This window comes from Cyprinus carpio, chromosome B17 (assembly GCF_018340385.1).
Source record: "Cyprinus carpio isolate SPL01 chromosome B17, ASM1834038v1, whole genome shotgun sequence".
NCBI lineage: Eukaryota > Metazoa > Chordata > Actinopteri > Cypriniformes > Cyprinidae > Cyprinus > Cyprinus carpio.
The window spans coordinates 10,457,440-10,482,339 of record NC_056613.1 but is presented as its reverse complement, the minus strand read 5'-3'; the positions used below and the strand labels follow the sequence as shown (position 1 = coordinate 10,482,339).

At 34.8% G+C, this 24,900-nt stretch overlaps 2 protein-coding genes across 4 annotated transcripts in view; one reads left to right on the top strand and one right to left on the bottom strand.

Moving 5' to 3' along the window:
• shtn1 (shootin 1) overlaps positions 1–11,950 on the top strand; it is a 28,150-nt gene extending 16,200 nt beyond the window's left edge. Inside the window, exons 8-17 of the mRNA XM_042742162.1 lie at positions 802–896; positions 1,047–1,193; positions 2,055–2,208; positions 2,627–2,753; positions 2,940–3,025; positions 4,262–4,368; positions 5,030–5,074; positions 5,260–5,386; positions 5,473–5,622; positions 11,772–11,950. Coding sequence (XP_042598096.1) covers positions 802–896; positions 1,047–1,193; positions 2,055–2,208; positions 2,627–2,753; positions 2,940–3,025; positions 4,262–4,368; positions 5,030–5,074; positions 5,260–5,386; positions 5,473–5,609 — 1,025 coding nt within the window. The 3' untranslated portion in view covers positions 5,610–5,622; positions 11,772–11,950. The remainder of the gene's footprint in view (positions 1–801; positions 897–1,046; positions 1,194–2,054; positions 2,209–2,626; positions 2,754–2,939; positions 3,026–4,261; positions 4,369–5,029; positions 5,075–5,259; positions 5,387–5,472; positions 5,623–11,771) is intronic.
• Positions 11,951–12,094: 144 nt separating this feature from the next.
• On the bottom strand, positions 12,095–24,619 carry eno4 (enolase 4). 3 transcript variants are annotated; one of them, XM_042742161.1, is made up of 13 exons: positions 24,138–24,619; positions 20,003–20,131; positions 18,185–18,384; positions 17,931–18,079; positions 16,937–17,106; positions 15,820–15,948; positions 15,607–15,678; positions 13,765–13,923; positions 13,506–13,631; positions 13,222–13,414; positions 13,005–13,051; positions 12,339–12,477; positions 12,095–12,263 (listed from the first exon to the last, which is right to left on the bottom strand). In XM_042742161.1, exons 1-13 carry the CDS (start codon positions 24,153–24,155, stop codon positions 12,190–12,192), a joined length of 1,605 nt encoding a protein of 534 aa, XP_042598095.1. In that variant the 5' UTR covers positions 24,156–24,619; the 3' UTR covers positions 12,095–12,189. The 3 variants fall into 3 exon arrangements, with proteins under 3 accessions (XP_042598095.1, XP_042598093.1, XP_042598094.1); XM_042742159.1 differs by lacking the exon at positions 24,138–24,619 and adding an exon at positions 20,360–22,832; XM_042742160.1 differs by lacking the exon at positions 24,138–24,619 and adding an exon at positions 20,360–22,832 and having other exon boundaries at positions 12,360–12,477.
• Positions 24,620–24,900: the final 281 nt, after the last annotated feature.

Here is a 24,900-nt window from a genome sequence, read left to right as displayed (position 1 = left end):
ATCTTTTTTTTTTTTTAAAGAAGTTACTACTTTTATTCAGCAAGAATGAATTAAATTGATCAAAAGTAAAAGTAAAGACATTTATAATGTTACGAAAGATTTCTATTTGAAATAAATGTTGTTCTTTTGAACTTTCTAATTATATTATATTGTTGTATCATTTCCACAAAAGTGTTAAGCAGCACAGTATTGATAATAATAAGAAATTTCAACCAAACATTGATAACAACCAAATCAGCATATTAGAATGATTTACGAAGGACCATGTGACACTGGGGTTAATGGATGCTGAAAATTCAACTTTGCCATAACAGGAATAAATTATATTTTAAGTTTTTAGAATTGTAATAATGTTTTACAATATTGATGGTTTTACTGTATTTTTGATCAAATAAATGCAGCCTGGGTGGGTATAAGAGACTTCTTTCAAAAACATAAAAAAAATAAATGACCAACCCCAAACTTTTTAACAGTAATTTAAATAAAAGACATATAAAGAGGTCAGAAAAGTAGAATTACGGATAAGAGCCAAAGGTCATTATCAGACACTATTGATTCTGCTGTTTTCCTTTTTTATCACTGTAAAGTTGCTTTGATACAAATCTGTATTGTATAAAGTACTATAGAAATAAAAGTAACTTAACTTAACTTGACCATGCTGATTTAAATGGCACATTACACCCTAAAATGCCTTTTAAAGGTCTATGCTCTGTGGTGGATGACATCAGAAGGTCAACAGTAATATAAATTATTCCATAGACAAGATATATAGAAAACTTACCTGTATGTGTGTGTTTGTAGTTTCTCAATATGCTCTAGATGAGTTTGAGGCCTTGCAGGATGATCTAAACCTCCAGAGGGACCTGCGATCTGAAGCAGAGAAGTTTGCACATGAGGTGAAAGCTCAGTTTGATTTGATTTCATAATTACTTTCTTAAATGTATAAGACATGCTGGGAACTCTGAATATTTATGGGTTTCTGGAATATGTTAATTAAGTGAATGTGAATGTGTGCTTATCTCTCTGTCTCTCTGTGGGTGAATGAAATGCTAGTTGAGCAGAAGAAGCTGAAAAGACAAAGCCAGATGTTGATCCAAAGTGTGCCTCCAACAGAAGCTCTGCAGAAAGCTCTGGCAGAGATCAACACATTGACACACACTTTAGAGACACAGAGACTGGAGCATCAACAGCAGGTAATAAACACACACACATAAACACATTAATCCCCACACTGTCCTTTAGGTCACAGTGTCCTGAGAGGGTGCAGACCGAATGTCATTAAAATAATAACAGACAAACCAATCAAATCAACCAAACCAAGCCCTCCTAGTGTCACACCAAAACAAACACACATGCAGTTCATTATGTGTCTTTCTAAAAGGAGAAGGAATGAGCAGTATTGTGCATTTAAACAATCATTAAAGGATCAAGGAAAATGCTGGAGGTGACATCACTCACTCACTTCATGATATTTGTCTGCCATCACTGTAGAATTTAGTTAGAGTATATGACATTTAATATGACAAGAAAAATAATGAGGCTGTGAAGGATGGAAGTACAGTCACTATGTTGTACTGCCTTGAAGGGATGGTTCACCCAAAAAAGTCATCATTTTGTCATCTTCATGTCGTTCCATTGGAAAGGCGAGACTTTTTCTCTTGCATGGAACTCATAAGGAGATATTTAATTTTATTTACAGAAATAATTTTATATATATATATATAGATAGATATAGATATAGATATAGATTTTTTATTAAACTTATTTTATTTCAACAAGTTAAATAATAATAAAATCTTAAAAAACATAATTAAATTATAAAAACTGAAAATATATATATAAAAAAAAGACTATAATAGTATCTCAGTGACTGTAAAAAAAAAAAAACACTGGTCCAGTGTCCAAGCTGCTATTTTTGTGAAAGTGGAAGGAGACCTGGTCACCATTTCATTTGATGGCATGATGGCAGAGTATTTATTTTATAAGTGAACTATACCTTAAGTTCAGAGATCACATTCTGTTTTTACAACCCATGTTTTGTTGGTGGATTCCAGGTGAAGGCTCTTGAAGAGCAGATACATGGCAGTGATTTAAAGAAGCAGCTGTCAGCGTTACAGAGACAGACTGAATTGCTGGATGAGGAGAGGAAAGAGTGGCAGCACAAACACACTAAAGCTGAAACCGAGGCTAAAGACCTCAGATTCACAGGTACCACGTTAGGGGGCAGTTTTTTAGATATAAAAAAATAGTAGTCTGTTATGTTCACCATTTGATTAAAAATACAGTAAAAACAGTAATATTGTGAAATGTTCTTTAACATTTAAAATAAGTTTTCTATTTTAAAATATTTTAAAATGTCATTTATTTCTGTGATGCAAAGCTGAATTTTCTTTAGTGTCATATGATCCTTCAGAAATCATTCTAATGTGCTGATTCGATATTCAGGAAATATTTTCTTACTATAAAAGTGTTTTATTTGAAATAGAAGTTTTGTCACATTAATAAATGTATTTGTTGTCACTTTTTATCAATGTCATGCATCGTTGCTTAATAAAAGTATTTAATTTCTCCCCAAACTTTTGAACAACACTCTAAATAACCCAGTGTTTATATCTCTGTTTTGCAGTGGAGGAACTGAAAAAGAAGCTCCAGCAGGTCTCCAATCCACCACCAGCTGCCCCAGGACCCCCTCCTCCACCCCCGCCCCCACCTCCTCCACCTCCACCCCCTGCCTCCTCAAGCAACCCACTCAGGTGAGTGTCTGTTTGTGATGAAAGCCATCAAAATAAAGAAATATAACTTAATAATAAAAAAGATCAGATGAAAACTGCAGTCAGTAGGCTGTTTGCTCACTGGGAAATTTCAATGACACATTTCTTGTTGAAACCGGAAATTTTGCTTAAGTTCTCCATTTTTTCTTTTGTCTCTGTCTCTTTTAGCTCATTACTCTCTATACTTCGTAAGAAAAAAGATGTGAGCGCTGAAATTGCATTAGTGGAGAAGGACTCCTCTGAGAAAACTCCAGGTAAAGAGTGAAGAGCCATCAGAGTTCATTTCCAATTTATAAACCTGCTCGGGTTAAAGGTTTTGCTTTATAATAATTATAATAATAATAATAAATGCAAAGATTACTTAGATTGATCATTTAAAAGCACAGTAATCAGTGATGGTTGATGGTTCAAGGTTTTTTCTTTGATTTGTTTCATTAGCAGGGCTGCCCTGCAGTTGTGTTCGTCGTCGAGCCACATGAAAGATTCAGACGTTTATGTTGACCTTTTTGAGCAGTGTTGAATATCAATTAGAAATCTGCAGTGCATTCCATCAGATGGAATGTAATTAATGTACACCGTTTCACATAAAGTAAACCACAGCAAAAATGAAAGACTTGGGTCAAGTTCAAGTTTGTTCTTAGCCATTTCTTTCAGCCTTACACAAAAAAACAAGATGGGATAGAAAAAGGAAGAAGACTTCCAGCTTTTTGCTGAAGGACAAACACTTTTGTACAGAGTTTGGATAAGTCATTACCCATTTATGCTGAAAGAAATAATAATAATAATAATAACTGACAATTCTTCAGTTATTGGCATGATGTTCAGGTTTATAGAAACTGACTGGTGAACTTTAGCCTTCCTTTTATCACTAGTGCTTGATTTTCTTTTTCACTGGGTTTGAATATTTTCAAGGAATGGTGATCTTTCCAATGGACTGACTAAAATTCTTTCACATCCTATAATAAGTATAAGTGCAGGCCAAAGCTTAGATACTTTTGTTGAATAATTGCAGTTTTCTTTCAGGTGTTCTTGTTAATATTGAAAAGCATATAAATAGGAGGTTGTTATTGGACAATAATCTAGCTCTGAAACGTAATGCCAATTTAGTGCCTTTGCAAAAGAGAATGTTTTTAGATTGATTTTTATCATGTCCGAAAAACATCAGACTGGTAAGAAGATAATATTCACATTTTTTGTTACAGTTAATGACAGAATGACTAAAAGTGTTTGCCAAGGCCGCTAAACAAAAACAAACATCACAGATCAACTTTCTTTTGATTTTTTTATGATATTTGTGCGTGCCAGCTCAAATAGAGACCCTCACAGTTCTGTTTAGTGGTGTCACTATGTCTGATATTATTCAGTGTCTGAAATGACTGCTAATGAAAAGCAGCAGATGTTTATCTACATCTGTGTTGATCTGTTTAAATGTGCTTTAATAGAAATCCCATTTGTCTGTCTGTGTTTGTGTGTGTGTGTGTGTCTGACAGAGAAGGACACCAGACAGCAAGCTGTGGATGAGATGATGCAGCGCATCAAAAAAGGAGTTCAGTTGCGACGTGTTTCCCAGAGAACCAACAGAGCCAGACCAGAACCGGTACACATTTCATACGAACACAAAAACACTCACTACATTAAACCTTCTTTTATTCAGTTAATCCGTGTCATTAAATTAAATTACTTACAATATGCCGATGAAGTATTTGGCAAGGATGCATTAAAGAGATTGTGACAGTAAAGACTTATGTTACAAAAGATTTATATTTTAAATAAATGCTGTTTTTTTTTTTTTTTTAAAGTAGCTTGATTTCTTTTTTAAAGTAGCTTGATTTATACTTAGATGCTAAGCTGATTTTATGATTTTAATGATGATTTGAAAGTTATGTTTATTTGTTTCTTGATCAGCATATTAGATTATTATATGAGTTTTTGAGTTTTTTCACAGCAGCTTCCATCTGTTAGGTGTTAGCCTATCATAGCAGTGGGCATTTACTTCCTAGTCTACACTTTGCCTTGCCAATTCAAACAGAGCGTTCTGATGAGGCAGGTCGAAAACAGGACAGAAAATAGCCTGTAACTTCTAAATTATGGGGTTTTTTTATGTAAAAAGCTTGATAACATTATAAATGGACCTCAGAGAACAGTACAAAATAAAAACAGAGGCAGTTCATGACCCCTTTATATATAATAACACTCACTTAAAAATAATAACACTCACTTACATAGTCTGTTTAATTGTTTCTCTGGTCTTCCTGCAGAAAGAAGGGACAAATTCTGCCATACAGGAACTTCATGGAATCCTGGTTAGGATTGCTTTATTTATTTTTATTTTATTTTTTAACTGATTATTAATTAATACTATTATCACTTATTTTATATGTCAGTATTTTTAGTTTTTTAATATAAAATACACAAAAAATTATATTGCAATATAATTCAGATGTGTTTTGAACTAGCTGTTGTTATAGTAACAGAATCTTTCTGTTAGAACTCCGTCAAGCGTCCCGGCCCCTCCTCCTCGCCTGGGACATGCCCTCCATCGCCATCACAGAAGTCTGAGCTGGAGAAGGCCCTGGAGAGACGGAGGGGAGCACTGAAAGCTGCAAAAAATAACAGTCAGTCAAACACACACACTTCAGCACATTTTCTCTGTCTCTTGAGCTTAGATCATCCGTTTAACTTTTCAACTCTTCCCCTCCAGCAAATTCCAATACTGCTCTGGATCTGCCCCAGATTAAGCAAACCCAGTCAGAACCAGGCCAGAACACAAGGGACCAGTTCAGGACACACCGCATCACAACACCCACAATATGCGCTGATCAACTCAAGCCTTCATAGGAGCTCATAGGTTGTGAGTATCTGCTCTTTTAAGTAGAGCCATGTATTTATACACCAAAAGAACATTTCTTCCTGCACCAGCATAGTTCATCCAAACTAACCGAACACATGTGACTAAATTACTACTTGCAGAAGTTCAGCCGTAATGTGACTTAACAGCATCAAGCATATGTGGGTTTTTGTTTTTTTATATGCTCACGTTTATCAATTTTTTTGGCTGGGTCAAACAATTTACTCCCAGTTGTTAGTATTTTTCTCTTTTGTTTGGTTCAAAGAGTGTCTATTTTCAATTTCTATATCCAAAACAAAATATTTTCTGTAATCTATGAATCTGTGTTTTGGCATAAACTATCTTTCAATTAAATATTGTTTAGAATTTTTTTTTTCTTTTGTTTGTTTTTTAGAATTTTTTTTTTATTGTTGGATTATGCTGAAAAATTTTTTGGTTCATAATTAGATTTCTGAAGCTTTGCCATCACAGGAATAAATTATATTTTAAAAATGTATTAAAATAAAAAACAGTTATTTTAAATTTAAATTATGTTCCACGGTATTACTGTTTTACTGATTTTTTTTTTATCAAATAAATACACCCTCCTTAGCTTTTTTTTTTTAAACAGAATGAAAAAGAATGTTTCTTTTGAATGGTAGTGTACATGCCACTTATACAAGAAACTGTCAGTATGAAAGAATAATTGCAAAAGATCTCAGATATTATGGTGACAACAATTTTATTTTAGCCAATTTGAGCATACTTTGCGTATAAACTCTTGAGATTTTAGGATAACTCCAATATTCTTCACAAACCAAATTTTCTAAACTGTCAGTCCACAAACATTTTATTGCTTTATACTATTACAGCATGTCAACAAGTTGAGTCTGTTTTAATTTCTTTTTTGGAAATTTTAGGAAAACAAAAAGTAGATGCTTGAAAAGTGCTCAGAAATCCATGAAGTCTCCAGAGCTGTGAGCAACCCCTGAAAAATTACTTCTGTTTGGAACAAACATATTAGTCACACTGTATTAACTTGAGAACATTTAAACATCTATAAGTGGTAAAATGTTTTTGATTTTCTTCGCTTTGAGGGACTTTGAATATCTGTGAGTGTTTAATAGTAGTGAAACGCAATCCCCTCCGTCCTACTGTCTACTTTGGCTGGACCATCCTCACTGAACAAAGTCATTGACACATGCTTTGTCTGTGTGAGAAGCCTTTCTAGAGGGGCGTTGGTTACTAGCCTTGAACATGTGCCAACCTAGTGTGTTCTCAAATGGCTTTGGCTAGACTAGTATTCACCTTCTAACGTCCCGCTCAGTAATTACAAGGCACTGATGTGAACTTATCCCCCTTTTACAATCTTTTTACTGTTTCATGAACCTGGATATTTTTTCAGGTTCAGCACTGGTCTTTCAAAGAATTGGCGTTTTCTCCAACAGTATATAGAAGAGAAGCAATTTTGGGTCATCAATCACACAAGACTATTATTGCTGAGACAAATTTTTTAAATAACAGACAATGAATTGATGCTATTTGTACATTTATTGACTGAGCTGTAATGAATTGTGTTATTCTTTTTCAAATTGTTGACATGCCGTCATGACAATAACACGCTACTGAATAGAATATATAAAGCAGTTTCGTTTAAATGGGTGGTTTAAGTGAAGCATTTTGAAAGCATGTATAGGCATGGACCTGAGGTGCTACCAGAACTCTGACTGTAGAATTATATAAGATTATTTTTTTGTGAAAGCATGTATAGGCATGGACCTGAGGTGCTACCAGAACTCTGACTGTAGAATTATATAAGGTAAGATTCATTTTTAAAAAAGAAGTTCAAAAGGTTCATATTGTGTACTGTTTTTTTTTTAAAGAAACATATGTGAAGTTCAAAAGGTTCATATAGTCAAATCATGATTACTGTTTTTTTTTAAATAATTTTTTTTTAGTATAATATAAGTTATTTGAAGTTTGAATTTTTATAATAATAATATATTTGAATATATTGTAAAATGTAATTTATTCCTGTTGGCAAAGTTGAATCAGCATCATTACTCTAGTCTTCAGTGTCACATGATCCTTCAGAAAGTTTTGTAGAAAACCATGATTAATGTTTTTCAGGATTCTCTGATTAAAAGAAAGTTCAAAAGAGTAGTATTTATTTTAAAAAATAAATATTTGTTAAAATTCTAAAATGTTTTGACTTTGATCAATTTCATGGAGTCTAGCTGATAAAATAATAATTTATAAAAAAAAATTATAAAAATTTTGGATGGTAGTGTTAGTATGCGTAAAAATAATTGAATAAATAAAAACATTTAAAGTATATAAGGTCTTTCAGCCCTTGATGTGAAGGCCTTTTTAATAGTCTACAAAGCTGGTAAAATTATTTAGAATGGGTTTAAAGCATTGGCTTTTGACTTAAGGTCAGTGATGAAGTGTTTCCTTTGTCTGCTCATTGTCATTTTGGCTAAACATCTTCTACATTTCTCATTGTCTAATGTAAATTTGATCCCTGAAATTTTGTATCTTTCCTCGTCCAGTCCACAGAGAAGCATTTTATTCCGTCCGAACCGCACACTAGATCAGATTTATACAATGGTGTGACGTTTGTCATGCCTCGTTACACAACAGGATTTCATTTCCTCGGGTGAGCTGCAGCTGCTGTGTTGTTGTTGTGCTGTGAAACAGGAGATGTGTGTGTCTGCGCTGAGGCTCAGTGACGCCTTTCCACTGCTTTCACACACTTAGGCACAATTTCCAGAGTGGCTTAGAGCTCTTCATGGGGTTAAATCTTCCCGGACACAAGATGAAACTTTATTCCTTCTCACTCTCTCTCCTCTTTTCTCTTTTTTTATTATTTTTTTTTTTGCACTGTTCCTCACCTGACCCTGGCTTGCAGCAGAGAATAACACACACTGTACACTCCAATTCAAGGCTGTGTTTGAGAAGCGTTTTATAAATGTGTTCATGTGGACTGTCATTGTGTTTTGTGAAAGAAATAGCTTTGTGGACTGTTGTTGTGCCGTTTCAGATGTAGCTTTGAATCTTTGGGGTCCTTTAAAAGCCGCAAGGATGTTTGTAATGTAAATCTGGTAAACATTGATGTTAAATGTGGGTTAAACTACTGTTGTTCATGAAAAATTATCATATTTTGACACTCAGTTTTGTAGTGGACTAGCTATATACTAAAGCCCATATAGTCGATATCAGAGATATTTGAAGTTTCTGTTAAAAAAAAAAAATAATAATATTTTGTGTCTGCGTCCATAGCCTCGTGGGCAGTGCGCCGACATATTGCTACATTGTGCTATGGGCTTACCAGGACCTTTCCTGATCTTGCCCCTCTCTCTCTCCCACTTCACTTCCTGTCATCTCTACACTGTCCTGACATAATAAAGGCAAACACACCAGAAATAAAAATCTAAAAAAAACAGAAAAGTATTTTGTATAGGCTATAAGTATTTTTTCTTTCAAATGTTCCACTGGTAAACTTTTATTTAATTATATATATTTAAATAACAATACATGTTAATGTCTATTAAATAAAAATGTATAGCTTATGATTAGCTGAAATTGTACATTAAATGGTAAAATATATTTTTTGTTTTATCAGGCTCCTATGAAAAAATCATTGGACATTTTTGAAAAGAATGCATTCAATAACTGACTAATAACCTTTTATTTGCCATCAAAGTGAAATTAGTAACCGTAAACATAGGTGCCTGATAAAAATGCTAATTTAAAAGAAAAAGTTTCAGAAAAATCTCAGACAGACTTTTTGCATCTGAAGTCTCTCTATATAATGTATTTATTTTTTAAGAGGTTCCATTTGTTAACATTAGTTAACATGAACATACTTCTAAATCATTTTTTTATATTAATATCAACATTTACTAAGACATTATTAAAATCAAAAGTTATATCTGTTAATGTTGGTATTATTTGTATTATATTACCATAACAGACCTGAACTTACATTAACTAACAATTAACAGTTGTAGTTATATAAATTAATGTTAAAAAAGATGAATAAACAAATGTACAAATGTATTGCTTGTTGTTAATAAGCAAAACTTAGGGTTCAGACGTTCAGGACTATGTGAGTAAATGGTGGTGTCATGATGGATTATTGATTTCACATTTGCAAACGCCTATTTTTAAAGATTATCTAAATGAAAATAATTCACTAGATGTTAATGTAGAGCTTTATACAAGACAGCTAATATTGTTAATATTAGTTGTTAGTTAATGTATAAACTAACATTAACTATTGGGACCTTACTGTAGAGTGTTACTTTTATTATCATTATGATAATTTTTATTATTGGACTTATGTTTGACCCTAAAACTAGATGTGGAAGAGATCACAAACTAGGATCATAAACATTCTAGCATCTAGATCCTTTTAGAGTGAGGTTTTCTCTGAGTTTCATCTCCACTCCCCAACAGCACTCAAAACACAATCAATAATCGACTCACATTTTTATTAGCTCTTCTGTCCGACATATAGCATATTTTGTTTGTTGACGTTTCCGGTTCGGCATTTGTTGAAGATGCGAGGTGTAAATGAGTAAATATCTTGCTCAATTGCAATGTGTCTCATCTTCTGGTCTGCGTGTTTTTCTTAATCGACTTGCCATAAACATTCTGTCAATCTCGACGAGCTTGTAATCATAAAACGCCATGCTGGGCTGTTGCTCTGCTGCTGTTTGTGTCTTACTTATGTTTGCTTTTTATCGTGTTCTATAACACTTGTCCTGCACTTGTTTCGAAACCATAGTCAAGCAGCACAAAACAATCTCTATTGACAGAACCACAATTTAGAGCCCAGCTTGTGTATATATGTATGTGTAAAACGCTTAATTTAGCCTGTTTTGTTAGTCATTTTGTTTATTTTTCAAACAGAATGATTGCCTGGTGGGGAGCCACAGTAACTTGTAATGCTGGTCTCAAATCTCTCTGTCTCTCTGCGGATGCCCCCAGCACCCCCTCCACTCCCGCTGCGTGCAAATAGCTATTTTTTTTGTTTACAGATGTCACCCATTGTACGCTTACAAAATGCTGTCCGCTCTGCATCATGTAAGTTTGATGTATTTTGAGGGCTGTGTTTCTCTCCCTAAAAGGTGCAATGCTAGTAAATTCATGATTTCTATCATTCAGTTAAGAGGTAAACATGATAACGAACATGTTGTGAGTTGATTAGGAGCTGAATGTGTCACAATCTTGTGGTCTGTAGTTTCGCAGCACAGCTGTGGGTTTGTGCTTTCTCTCACTTGTTAACACAAAGCAGTCCATTCACACTCTTTCACACAAACACATAAACAGACACAAACACTTGTATGAAGCGGACACTGCTGCCCTTTTGAACAGGCTGGATAATTGGCCCCATTCAGTCACTGTGTGTGTGTGTGTGTGTGTGTGTGTGTGTGTGTGTGTGTGTGTGTGTGTGTGTGTGTGTGTGTGTGTGTGTGTTTGTGTGTGTCAGTATCTGTTGTCTGTATATAGTGAAGAGAGGATGTGGAGAAGGAAGTGATGGGTTGTTTTCTGCCTCTTCATCATTGAATATTAGCTTTGATTTCTCTTAAAACCTTTCTGTGGGATGGGGAGACGAAAGGAGTTGAATGGAGTTCACTGTCTGACTTTTTGGAAATTCCAGAGGCATTATAGAATTAAAAATAATAATAGCAAATATATAGTTCATATATTAAATATGTTATTCAATTCATAAATCTGAGGTGAAGTGTAATATTTCACAGGGTATGTATATGTATATATAAATACATACATACATAGACACACGCACACACACACACATATATATACATGTATACATTTAAGAAATGTATGTTTTATTATATATATATATATATATATATATATATATATATATATATATATATATATATATATATATATATACATATACATACATACATACTATATATATATATATATATATAATATATATATATATATATATATATATATATATTATAGAAATCATATATGTGACCCTGGACCGCAAAACCAGTCATAAGTAGCATGGGTATATTTGTAGCAAAAGCCAACAATACTTTGTATGTGTCAAAATTATTAAATATATGTATATAGTAAATATATACTATAAAATCCTGCTCCAATTTGTGATTTTTCTCTTACAGGTAAATCTGGAGCACATGGAATGAATAAGTCTTCAGGAAGGAATACTGACACATCACACACACACACACAATTAACTTAATTTTGTGGAAAATCACACAAAATAATTATATGGTGAGCAAGTCTATGTGGAAATGTTCACTGTGACTACTGTGAAAAATATTAAAATGCATTAAAAATTGTGGGTTTTAATGATGTTTTTTAATGTATAAACCATCTATAAGCACTAAAGCATATCACATAGAAATATGGTGCATGTGATGAGTCATTTTACATGTTTCCAATCTTTTACTAAAAAGATATTTTTATGTGAATTGTAATTAATATGCATTTTGATGTCACGCAGTCAGGTCAGACAAACCCTACTGTGATAATGTCAGGCAGACAGACAGGAGATGAAGTCACATCAAGTAGAGATGGTCACAGAGTCACAGTCGCTTCCGGAGTTAAGTGTTTTGGAAAGATCTGACAAAGGCTGTTTTTTTCTCTAGCACCTGAAAAACACAAAAAGGTACTATAATATATATATATATATATATATATATTTTAATGCTACTAATAGTACTTGCCATTATGTGAGAGAACCGTACCCAGGATCCCCTCCTGCTCCAGTTCCTCTTCTATTGCCAATAGACGATTGTATTTGTCCATTCGCTCTCCTCCTCTCAACCCACCCAGTTTGAGGAAGGACACGCCTGACCCTACAGCCTTTAAACAGACATACAGTGAGGTCCACAAGAAAGAAACTGCGACTCAAAATCTAATTAAACCTGAAAAATTATTGGATTTTGAAAAATGTAAAACAAATAAAATTAAGAAAAATTTAAGATTCTCCATTATAGGTCACTAATCAAAAATCTGACATTCGTGGTCATTTTTGTTTTTTTGTTGTTGTTCAAATTTTCCTATTACAATATAGTTTGTAATGATGTTTTTTTTAATTAGATAGATTATTTATTTCTGTTATTTGTTTTGAATCATACATTTGGATTGTGTTCAGCAACACATTTAATCTACAGTATGATAAAAATGTAATTTTCTGGGCTTCATCAGTTGTTTGGTATTTTCATTGGCACATATTCAGGAACTAAATAAATCTGATATCACTATTTATTTTTGTATTTCTATTAAAAGACTTGATTGGAGACTACATGCCACTGAGAAATGAATTCCCTAAAAAAAAAAAAAAGAAAAAAAAAATGAATGAATGAATGAATGAATTGTGGTCAACCCACCAGGTCAACAATTGATACATCACCACTGCCTGCAGCCAGCATCGTCTCTGCATTGTGCATGGGGAAAAGTTACATACATGCTACAATCAATATATTTAGACTCGGAAATTATGCTTTTGCAAATTACTGTCAAAAAAGACTATGCCAGAACACACAGTGAGCACCTAGATTTGAGTGATTTGATATTTGTTCTTTTTTGTTCTTGTTATGTTTGTACCTTTCTGCTCTGCTATGCTTTGTATAAGGTCAGAGATGGTCATATCACTGTGGTGCCTAATAATGACCCTGGTGACTCCAGGTGGGAGGGGTTGCACTTCACTCCAGCGAGGACAGAGATTGGATGCAGCATCTGCAATCAGGCAGCATGACTGGCCAATCACTGAAGCCAGTCTCTCCCACTGATCTACATCCTAAACTCAGAGACACGCTGTCAGTTCAACCAGAGGAGCTGCATGACACTTTATACCAATAGGGATTAAATACATGCTTTTTTAATCTCACCTCTTTCCTGAAAGGATCAATGAGGGATGTGATAGCAGGATATTTATTAATCAGACCCCCGTACATATCCACCAATTCATCTGGGGATTTGTGACAGCCGGACATCACCTCATACTTCCCATGAGACTAGAAGACAGCAAGAGAAACATTTAAAATGGTTACACTATATTATTTAAACTTTCAGTTTAAACATTTGCAGTACTTGTTTTGGGTGAATGTGAGAATAATAATGTCCCTGTTCTGTCTTCCCATCACTTACATAGTCCATCAGGCCGTCTGCTGCACAGTTTATAGCCAAGTGCAGGTCTGAACCCAGAGGCAATGCTAGGTTAGCACATACCTCTGTCACTAGATCAAGAGCCTGTTCGGGACGTTCAAACCCCACCTGTAATGCCCCCTCTTCTGTTACACCTATAGGCTGAGAAACAGGGAGAACAGGTGAGTGATAGAGAAATATCATATATTATATAATAATATACTGGTCAACATATGGCAAAATGTAAATGGTTCTGAAAAGATTTAGACAGTACACTAGCTTGCTACCATTATCTTAATTTTTGTTTTAATATGGAATATTTAAAAATAGTTACTGTTTTTGAAAGAAGTCTCTTATGCTTATTTAAAAATACAGTAAAAACAGTAATGTTGCGCAATATTACTACAATTTGAAATTACTTTTTAAACTATTTAAATATGCAATTTATTCCTGTGATGGCAGAGCTGAGTTTTTAGCAACCATTAGCCATAATTCCAGTCTTCAGTGTCAGATGATCCTTCAGAAAGTCTAATAAGCTGATTTGCTTCTCAAGAAACTCACAGACTACTGTGGCAAATGTTAAAATATATATAAAAAATTGTGCATTCATTCATTGATTCACACGTTTATCATTATTCAATAATGTTCTTTGTCAAAAACATAAACCATGTATAGACACTAAAGCATATTCCACAGGATTATGATGGATGAGTCAGATTACATGTTTAGAGTCTTGCACTCAAAAATGTATTTCGATGTGAATTATAATTACTATTATTTTTGATGTCATGAAAACATCAAAGGTCAGACAAACCTGTATTGATGTCTGTTTATTTCATTTAGAAGTGACTTCTTTCGAAAAAATAATTTCTTCTTAATTTTAATTGTAATTAATATGATCAATGTTTAGAACAGTTGTGCTGCTTAATATTTTTGTGAAAACTGCGATACATTATTTTCAGGATTCTTTGATGAACAGAAAGATCAAAAGAACAGCATTTATTTGAAATAGAAATCTTTTGTAACGTAAATGTCTTCCACTTTTGATTAATTTAATGCATCTGTACTGAATAAATATGCAAACTTTTATTTTAATATATTCAAATTTTACAGACACCAAATTTCTGAATGGAAATGTAGCTTTTATTCTTTTAAATATAGCCAAAATGGGTGTCTAATTTGCATATTACTGTGTAACAGCAGAAACAATACATATACTTTTTTATGTCAGACATTTTTAAAAACCAAAGAGGACCAGTAATCATGGCCAAACCCCTATCTCTGAAAAGCCCAGGATGTCCTCTTCTACAAGGTATATCCACTGCATGTATGGTTTTAGAGAAATTGATGAAAAGCAAATGACATCAATTGCTGGTTCCCAAGAGGTTATACCAGACAATTGTATGTTTGTTTTTACTGGGAGATTCCAGTTCCACCTGTAAATCAAATTCATCTAAACAAGCTCAGATGAAAACCAGAATATGTTAGAACTAAACCAAATCCAGCACCCCTACCCTATGTTATAAAGGTCTTTATCGAGGCTATAACATTAGTGCTCTGAGGTGCCCACAACGCACAGTGCACCAGTAATAGCCTCCCATCTAAACATAAATATATATTTATTGTGTGACATGCTGTTAAGTGGTTCAATCGCCATTCATAAGCCCTGCACGTGATTGAGGCCTGTTTATTTCATTCAGATGGTGATGTGCGGATAATTATCCCATCAAAGCATCAAAAAAATACACAAGTAATTTGTGTGCTGCTTGATGCTTTTGTGTGAGCCGGAGCATAGAACATTATGTCTCTTTGTCAAAGAGTCAAAACCTGTGAGAGCATCCTTACCCCAGCTTTATACGCAGATCCATTCAAAACTCTCCTCATTTCACATTGCAGCTCAAAGCCCATGCCAATGACCTGCAAGGCCAACACACACACACTAAAGATAAACGGTATGGACACTGGAGTGAGAGCAGTCAGCAAAGCATTAACACTTCTGTGCTGAACACAGCCTACTTTACTAAAAGAGTGTTTGTTTGTGTTTAAGTGTGTTTATACTTCTCTGACTCTTTGTGATGAGCTGGGCATGAGGATGACCTCCTCCAGCAGGTTGAGTTTACCCGCAGAGTTCTTTCCACAGCTCAGTATTGTAATCATGGGCACAGGCAGGTGCATCTCACTCTGAGCCTACAGCGGTTCACAGGAAATGAGGAAGAGGATAAAATAATTTTTACATCAGTATAGTGTTCAGTGTATTTCTATATAACAAGTCAGAACATAAGTCTTCTCCCGTAATGCAATTCTTCAAGTATGTAAGTTTATTTGATGATTAACATGTATTTACATACACTTTAAAAGTTTGTTTCTTCATTGGAACAGATTCTTGACAAATTTAGCATTGCATCACTTGTTCACTAATGGATCCTCTGCAGTCAATGGGTGCCGTCAGAATGAGATAAAAACATCACAGTAATCCACAAGTAGTCCACTCTTTTGAAGTAAAAAGCTGTGTGTTCATGAGAACTTGAATATGTTCACATGTTTTTTCACTTAACAAGACATTAATTGATGGACTGGAGTCTTCTGGATTATTTGTGATGTTTTTATCAACTGGTTGGACTCTCATTCTGATGGCACCCATTCACTGAAGAGGATCCGTCAGTGAGCAAGTGATGCAATGCTACATTTTTTCAAATCCCTTCCAATGAGGAAACAAAATAATCTACATCTTGGATGGTTAATTTTCTTTTAATACCTTTATTTAACAAGGGCATATTCAATTGATTAAACGTGACAGTAAAGACATTTAAAATGTTACAACAACATATATTTCAAATAAATACTGTTCATTTGAATTTTCTGTAAATCAAAGAATCCTGAAAAAACTGCAGAACAACTTTCAACACTGATGATGATAATAACAATAAACGTTTTATGAGCACTAAATAAGCATATTAGAATGAAACTGAAGGATCAAGGCTAGAATAATTTGGCTTTGCTGTCACATGAACAAATTACATTTTAAAAGAGAAAACAGTTATTCTAAATTGTACTCATACTGTATGTCACAACAGAACTGTTTTTACTGTATCATTGATTAAATAAATGCAGCCTTTGTGAGCACAAAACTGAGCATAAAATCTTACCAACCCCTAACTTATGAACAGTAGTGTACCTGCGGGACTCTGACAGATGTGATATGTCGGTATAAGGGTTCTCCTAGAAGTCTGGCAGCAGTTTTTGCCACAGCCAAAGAAATCACACCCACTGCCATAGCCCCTGGCAGATGTGGCACTGGGGCTTCTGCAGGAGGGAGGAGCTTCTCTGTGCTGTTTCCTTTTTTACCTGAATACAAAAACAGTGATGGCAGAAGGAAGTGCAGGGGATGGAGAGGTCATTGAAGGATCTGCAGTTTAAAGTGCACTATATTATCTTATATCACCTGAATCTTAAAGGGAAGCTGAAGCATCAAAGTTTTCCCTTCCTGAATATTTCTCTAGCAAAAATTTCAAATAATGGTGGGGTTACGGAGATTAAGTGAGAACTATTTAACTGAGCGTGCAATGTCGACATTGTGGCCACCACAAGAGAAGACCCCACTCCATGCAGTATAAAACAGCTTTTTCTAGGCCACTGATATGACTGAAGGTCATCATTTTAAACAGATTTTTCAAAAGTACTATTCTCTTTAGGAAGTTATTTTTAGAAGTAGGGTTGGTTGGGTGGGGGTTTATTTATGTATGTATTTGTTTTATTTATATTTTATTTAAAGGATGGATTGATTCAATGAAAAGGTGAAAACAGAGTCACCGTCACAATGAATCATACACATGTGATTCAGTACAAGCTGCTAATGTATCTGAGAGCAGCTCCCAGTAGGCTTTCTATGAAACAGATCTATGAAACAGAGGAGTGTGGAGTCCTTCAGACTGCTTTTACAACAGCTCTCAGATCAGTGAGATGACAGGAGATTGGCTGGAATCCTGTCTTTGAATCCCACAGGGTTTTTTGGACTTGCTGCACTAAGGTGGGTTGTTGTCCTCCTGTGGAATCCTCACTTAACCTGACTCTATATTTATTGTGTGACCTCAAATAATATGTAACATCAGTGATGTTGTACTGTGCAGCTAAATATCCTTTATAAATGGCAAAATATTAAGCTCCTTTACCTTTATCACTTCCTTTCTTGTCTTTGGTAGGTGCAGGTGTGGGAGTGGCCTGGGGCGGAGCCTCAGACACTGATTCAATCCTCAGCCCATCCTCCTTCTCTATGTTAAGACTGTCCTTGTGCTCCAGGTAACGTGCCATGAAGAAATCGCTGCAGGCAAAAGACACAACCTCAGTCATGCCTGTGTGTTTTAAAACATGGTTATCATAGCAGCCTTCATGTTCTTTGAGTGATGCTTGTGTATTTTGTGATCACCTGAGTAGTTTGTCTACATTGGTTTGATCAGTGGGGTTGAAGCCTTGCAGCATTGGACTGAGATGCTCTCTGATCCACTTCAGAGCTGTTGTGATGGACAGACGTTGCTGGTTGCTGTTAGAAAATGCCTCTCCTGACTCTGCCACACCATCAGCCTCCAGACCATCACTAGGGCCACTCATCACTGCACTGCACACCACCTGTGATTTACACAAAAAGCCACTGAAAATGTGCCCCCATAATGAATTCTTCTGTATTGTATTTGGAAAATCTGATATATTTATTCAATTCTATTGTAGGCTTGTTCAAATATTCTTCAGATTCAATTAATTTTAATCAGCTGACTAAACTATTTGACATAAAATATGCAATTATTTTGTTAATATTTATATACTGTTATAGTATTTATTAATATTTTGAATGAGCTTTTTTATGTTCAGTTTTCATTTATATTTAAAGTTTTTGTAATGTGGTTTTGACTTTCATGACTTTTTTAATATTTCTGTATCATTTTTATTCAGTTTTAGATGTAGTAATTTAACTTAAACCTATTTCAGGTAGTTACCAAGGCAAAATATATCATTTTAATTTTTAGTTTTTAATGTTATTTATTTATATGTTTGTTTGTTTAATTATTATTATTATTATTATTATTATTATTATTATTATTATTATTATTATTATTATTATTATTATTAGTTTTGTTTTTATTATTATTATTATTATTATTAATAGTATTAAATTTACTAAAACTTTTTTTAATGGTTAGAAAAAGAAAAAAATAAATAAAATCATTTCCTGGGGCCAAATATTGCAATGGAATATAATAAAAACACTTATTTGCACACACACACTGCATGACAATGGAATACAAGCCATTTCAAAATTCAAGACTGAAAAGACCAAGGTCTGAATATAACAATCTGTACATGAACTGTTGGCCCTGGTGCGGCTGTGTGCTGGAATTCACCACTTGATCTTTGTGTTTCAATGTCAAAATGTGTGGATTTCACATTGAAAACAATGCATTTCTTGCATCATAAGGGGAGCAGCAAATATTCTCTGCAAAGATGAATGTGTTTGTGTTGGACTAATGCTAAAGCAAGGATCTGATGTCAGAAAGTTATTTTGAAAAGTGTGACATTACGTTCCAGCACTGTCCAAACACTGATATGAATCTCAGCTCCCCCAGCTCATGCCTACAGCCGGCCAGTTCCCTGTCCCAACGTATTACTGTCATAATCTCTAAATGTGCCAAACTAAAACAGCAGCACTCTCAACTGCAATATGGCCACCATGCCATCAGGCATAATGCTTACTTAGCAAACATAAACAGAGTGATAGAGAGAAGGCAAAACAGATGGAGAATTAGTCAGAGAGTGATCTGATGCTTATGATTGGTTGTGAGGCACGTGTGTCACAGTACAAACGCACACGCTCTCATACTCTAATGGTTTTGTGTTGCCCGTGTGTGTGTGTGTGTGTGTGTGTGTGTGTGTGTGTGTGTGTGTGTGTGTGTGTGTGTGTGTGTGTGTGAGTATGTGGACATGCTGTGACCTAAATTCATCATGTCACTACAAATTTCTCCTGCAAACTGTCCAGCATGGTGCAAATGGCACGAGGTGAAAGGTTACAGGGCGACCAGCTTCCAGTTTCTCATAACCATCAAAACAGAGACACTTAGATCTGATATCCACCTTGTTGCCTACAAAAATCTACGTTAATTTCATTATTTTAGGCCTACTTACAGTACACCTAAATGGGACAAGTTAATAGCTGTTCTGAAATGTAGGAAACGTGGATGATTTGCGAATATACCTTTTCCTCATTTCTGATGATGCAGTACACTTGGGTCTGAACTGCTGTCAATCCTCTTCTGTCAAACACCTCTTTTCCGATGATTTTACTAATCACAGGAATATAGGAGAGCCTGGAAAAATAGTTTGCCTGAAAAAGAGCAGCAGGCAGTTATTGATTTCAATTCATTTTGTTGGTGTGTAATTACGGGGATCTGACCTACATCAATAAGCTACTGACTTCCTTCTGGTAGAATAACATGTAAACCGGACAAAACGCGATGGAAGAATTGTCATTTATAATTTTACAGCAGGTGTAATTATAATTCTAATATAAAATGTTTACAGCTTTAATATCTCAAAAGTGTATGCATGTTACCAGATAACCATAGATATCATCCGGCTTCTGCCAAAACATCTCGTTCAGGACGTTTTCTATCTTCTGCGGGACCCCGTTGGACCTGTAATACTCTGCGGCTTTGTTCTTCAAGTCGTAAAACTCCTGGTCCTCTTTTGATACTTTGCTATGGCTCAAGAATGCTTTATATGACATGTTTGTTTGGTTTATGACAGAACTTCCACATTTGTTTACAGTCCTCCGCTGTCATGTGCGCGTCCTCGCAGGCTTTGTTGACGATCTGCGGTTGCTCGGCAACTTCAGATGTAACACCGCGAGAATTGAGGCTACGTTTCTCTTTCATAACGCATTTAATTGGAACAAGTTCAATATCTATTTAACGCTGTTGTGGCCTCCATAAATCTAAGAGGACCCTTAATTCCTCTTGACGTAAAACGCTGAATATTTCCTTTGACAAGCCTTAAATAATTTATTATTAACTCTTATTACGCATTATCAGACTTCGCCTACCTATTTAAGAAGAGAAAAACTAACTTTACACACACTCGCAAATGTAGAGAAAAGAGAGTGAAGAATCAACACGTCGCATTTACAATTAATATAGACTAATAGCCTGTGCAGTGTATTTTTAATATTTTTATTTTGTTTCAGAAAAAACATGATCCAACATATTTTAACATAATAATCAAAATATTTGGTCGCATTATGATTTGGTTCTCGGTGTCAGGTTGTTGGTTAAGAGCTTTATGGACCATTGGATTTAAAACACTCAATGCCCATGTGATAGATATAGCAGTGAAAATAGCAATGCAAGGATTTTCAGTGTTCGAGAAAACCTCAAAATGTTGTCAGAAGTACAGATAGGCCTAGCTATATATAGATGTTTAACCAGTTAGGCCTATGTCACGTTTCTGTAAAGTAGACGGAAGTTCACGGAACCCCTGAATGGTTGTACATGTTTAAAAAAATAAAACAAAAATGAAATGCGGTAGGCTAAATAATTCTAAAAACACCGCTGCGTTCATATAATAGGCTATGGATATTTTCGTTCTGAATAAACAAAATTATATTCATCCAATTAATGAAGAAAAGACATTTGGCCAACTAGCCTATTTTTAAGAAAATGAAAAAACTGCTAATAATAATTATAATATTAATATGAGTATTATTTGTCGATTATAATAATAATAATTATTATACCCCTAAAAATTTATTATTTAAGCTATTATTATTTGTAGAAATGCTATAAAGTGTGGATCTCCGCGGTTGCTGCTGCGTAACGACTGTTATAATCATGTAGCAGGCCTATATAAAATTATTTAACGTATCTAATCTATTGCATGAGTCCACATTAATTATTCTGCTAAGTGCCCAAGTGCAAGAGTTGTTGCTATGAAAAGGTATTATTTGTTTGCCTGTTTGGATAAGAATAGCCTAGGCCTACGACAGGGCGCCAACGACCACTGTAATATTAACCGAGGCTTTAATTTGATATAAAAGTCAATCTGTTACAACAATCTGCCTTACAGTCTGTTAAAATGAGCATTAATGGCAAGCTATTTTGTTTGTTTATTTTCAACCCCTTAAATCTTTAAAAACAGAATGCATATGAAGACCTGCTGAAACTGAAGTTAAGGTAGCTATTTTCAAACAATTCAGATCATTTAAATGTTTTGGAACATTTTTGTGACATTACATATTTTTTTCACAGTATGACAGAAACCCGAAATGGAAATAAACATTTAGGCTATTTTAGATCATTTTCAAAGTTCACTCTGTGATGTTCATGGACCTAAAGCGTAATTCTACTTTTTATAGTTGCGCAGTTCTGCAAAGTCCAGTAGCTACATAGCTAGTAGTAATATATAATAAAATTAGGCCTAGTATTTTATTGTTTAATTAATAATTTAATTCAAATTTCATACACTTCTTTTTCTAATATGACATTTAGCTGTCATGTTTAACGATTTAAACATTTCCCATGCAATGCAAATGATTAGGCGAATTAAGCGCATGTTTGGAATATATTTGGAATGTTTTGATTTAAGAGTTCAAATAGTGTTTTATTAAAAAATTATTTTTCCAGCACACATAGGCTATCAGATATTTGTTCCCCCGCTGTTGACTGTTTCGGTAAGCAGTTAATTATTTCTGTGCTCATTTCCGTATTAATAAACCGAAAATAATTCAATCCAGGGTGAGCCTAATAACCGATGAAACAAGAGCGCAGCTGCAGCAATTTCAACGGCATGTTATTTATTTATTTATTTTTATTTATTTATTTATTTATTTATTGCATATAGGCCTAAGCTATAGCTTATATATTACGAGCAAACGTGAAAATTACTTTACATTATTTGTAGCTATTCATTTATTTATTCATACATTTTACGTTAGGTAATTTTCTCCCAAGTTTATAGCCTAGTATTCGTTTGCGAAAACATTATTTTCTGTCCTACAAATTAACTTGTGTTGCTGTTAGTTCAGTAAGCCAAAAGTCGTTAACTTGTCGAGATTAACGAGTGGTTAAGTTTTGTTTATTTTTTTGGGTTTTTTTTTTAGTTTTATGGTTTTGATTTTTTTTTCCCGGTACCTGCATTAGGCTCTAGTATTCTTAGGTTTGGTTATTAAAAGAGATTGTAGGCGGAAATTAACGACCTAGGCTACTGTTAAACTAAACTGAAGGTAGGCTATTATTTGCATGGAACAATCTGGAATTATAAACAATCTGGTTTCTCCATTTTCCAAATTTAACGCCTGTGTGACTGTGTGGCACGCGCTTCTGCTCGCGACTAAACTTTTAGGTTCACGCGAAGGTCAGTCGCTCCAGGACAGGAAGTCATCGAGAGGGCACCAGCGTCACTGACGTCACGGACTAGAGTGCGTTTCATTGGCTTTTTTGCTGCGCTTGGCTGGGTCGTGCAGATGGGGCAGAGACACAAACAATATCTGACACAACAAAATATGCTTGTTTAAACATGAACCGAGCCTCCATCGCATTTCGGCATGGAGCAAAAGCAGTATGATTTTAGAAGAACAGGTAGACTATCGATATTGCATTTAGATTTTTCAGCGTATCGCTATAGGCTACAGATCTCTGCAAGGGGAAACACAGTAAACATTCACACAGAAATCAATCAGGATTCAGTCCAGTGGCGTGGTTAAGTTCCGTTCTCTAATGCAGTGCACACGGGAATGCGTCACGTCTGATGATGAACAAGTGGGGAAACACTTGCTCTATATTTCGTGACATAGGCCTAGGTAAACTTCACTCAGAATTAAGTTTAACAAAAAGGATGTGTTCCTTGGAACATGGTGTTTTCAGATACATTTCTTGATCTAAAATCCATTTAAAAATCATATATGTGAGTATATGTGTAGACTGTTGTGTTGTGTGGTCTCTTGTTTTGTTGTGGTGGGGGGTGTTTTTTGTTGCTGTCGCCACCAGCCGGCCGCGACTGCGCACTCTCAAATTCAACCTACACCGGAATTCTGTTCTCAAAATATTTACATTCTTTTCATATATAATCCCGCCTAATTGAACATACATAGGCTATTGTACATTGACTACGAGTCACTCACAAAATTCAGGTTAATTCCCAAAAACTATAGAAAAATAAAACATTTATTAATTTACTTTGCAATGATTTATTAGATTTACAGCGTACTATGAATCATTATGATCTATATAAAATTCCTAATTAAGATAGTGACTACAATGCAAAACATGAGACTATAAATATTTAAATCATTATTCACTCAACTACTTTTATTTGATTAAGAATGTTTATTGACTTACATTTCGGAGAGGATACATCCATAGACACTTCCTTTAGTAGGCTACAACCCGAACGTAACCTTTGTGACAGACAAACCAAACCCATATCTCCAGCTCTACTTACTACATAAGAGTGTCATAAAAAGCACAAGAGGCATTAGTAACCAAATAAAGAGAATCGTAATACCCTGCTCAGCTGTGTATAAAACACCCTGTTTAAACAGACTTGTGCCTGTCTTGGGCGTCCGCTGGGCCCTGTGAAGGAGTCCAGGCTTTTCAAGAGTGTTAAGGCTGGAAACATCCACATTGTCAAGACATGTGACTGCCAGTATGTCAGACACTCCCAGATAGATTTGTTGTCTGTTTTGTTCTTCCTCGCAGAACTTCTTGGAGCCTCAAGCAATGTTGTCACGTTTGTGTTATGTTCTAGCAAGTAAATTGAATGTTTTATGACTATTTATTCAGACCAACCATCTTGAGCTTGGCCACTTGTTGCTTTGTTATCCCTTAGGCTAAGGCCAGTAATTGCGTGTTTGTCGTGCCGTCATAATACATTGTGACCTCATATAAGACATGCATCATGTGGATCATAACAAACACAGAAAATAATGCACTTTCCACAACCAGAGCTTTCACCAAAAGCTACATTTGCATTCAAACGTTTTAATTGCTTAACTAATGTTAAACAGCTTGCCAAGGGTCCCGCTGGGTCACGGGGGAAAAGGGCCATTTCTACCTAATTAGCGCGTCTTGTCCCATCCTTAAGCCGCCAGATGCATTGCCT

Coding starts and splice junctions, on each gene's coding strand:
- eno4 (XM_042742159.1), bottom strand. CDS start 20,533: ATGTCATATAAAGCATTCTTGAGCCATAGCAAAGTATCAAAAGAGGAC. Junction 18,080..18,184: donor AATGTAGACAAACTACTCAG/GTGATCACAAAA, acceptor TTTTGCCTGCAG/CGATTTCTTCATGGCACGTT. Junction 15,949..16,936: donor CATCTGTCAGAGTCCCGCAG/GTACACTACTGT, acceptor GAACCGCTGTAG/GCTCAGAGTGAGATGCACCT.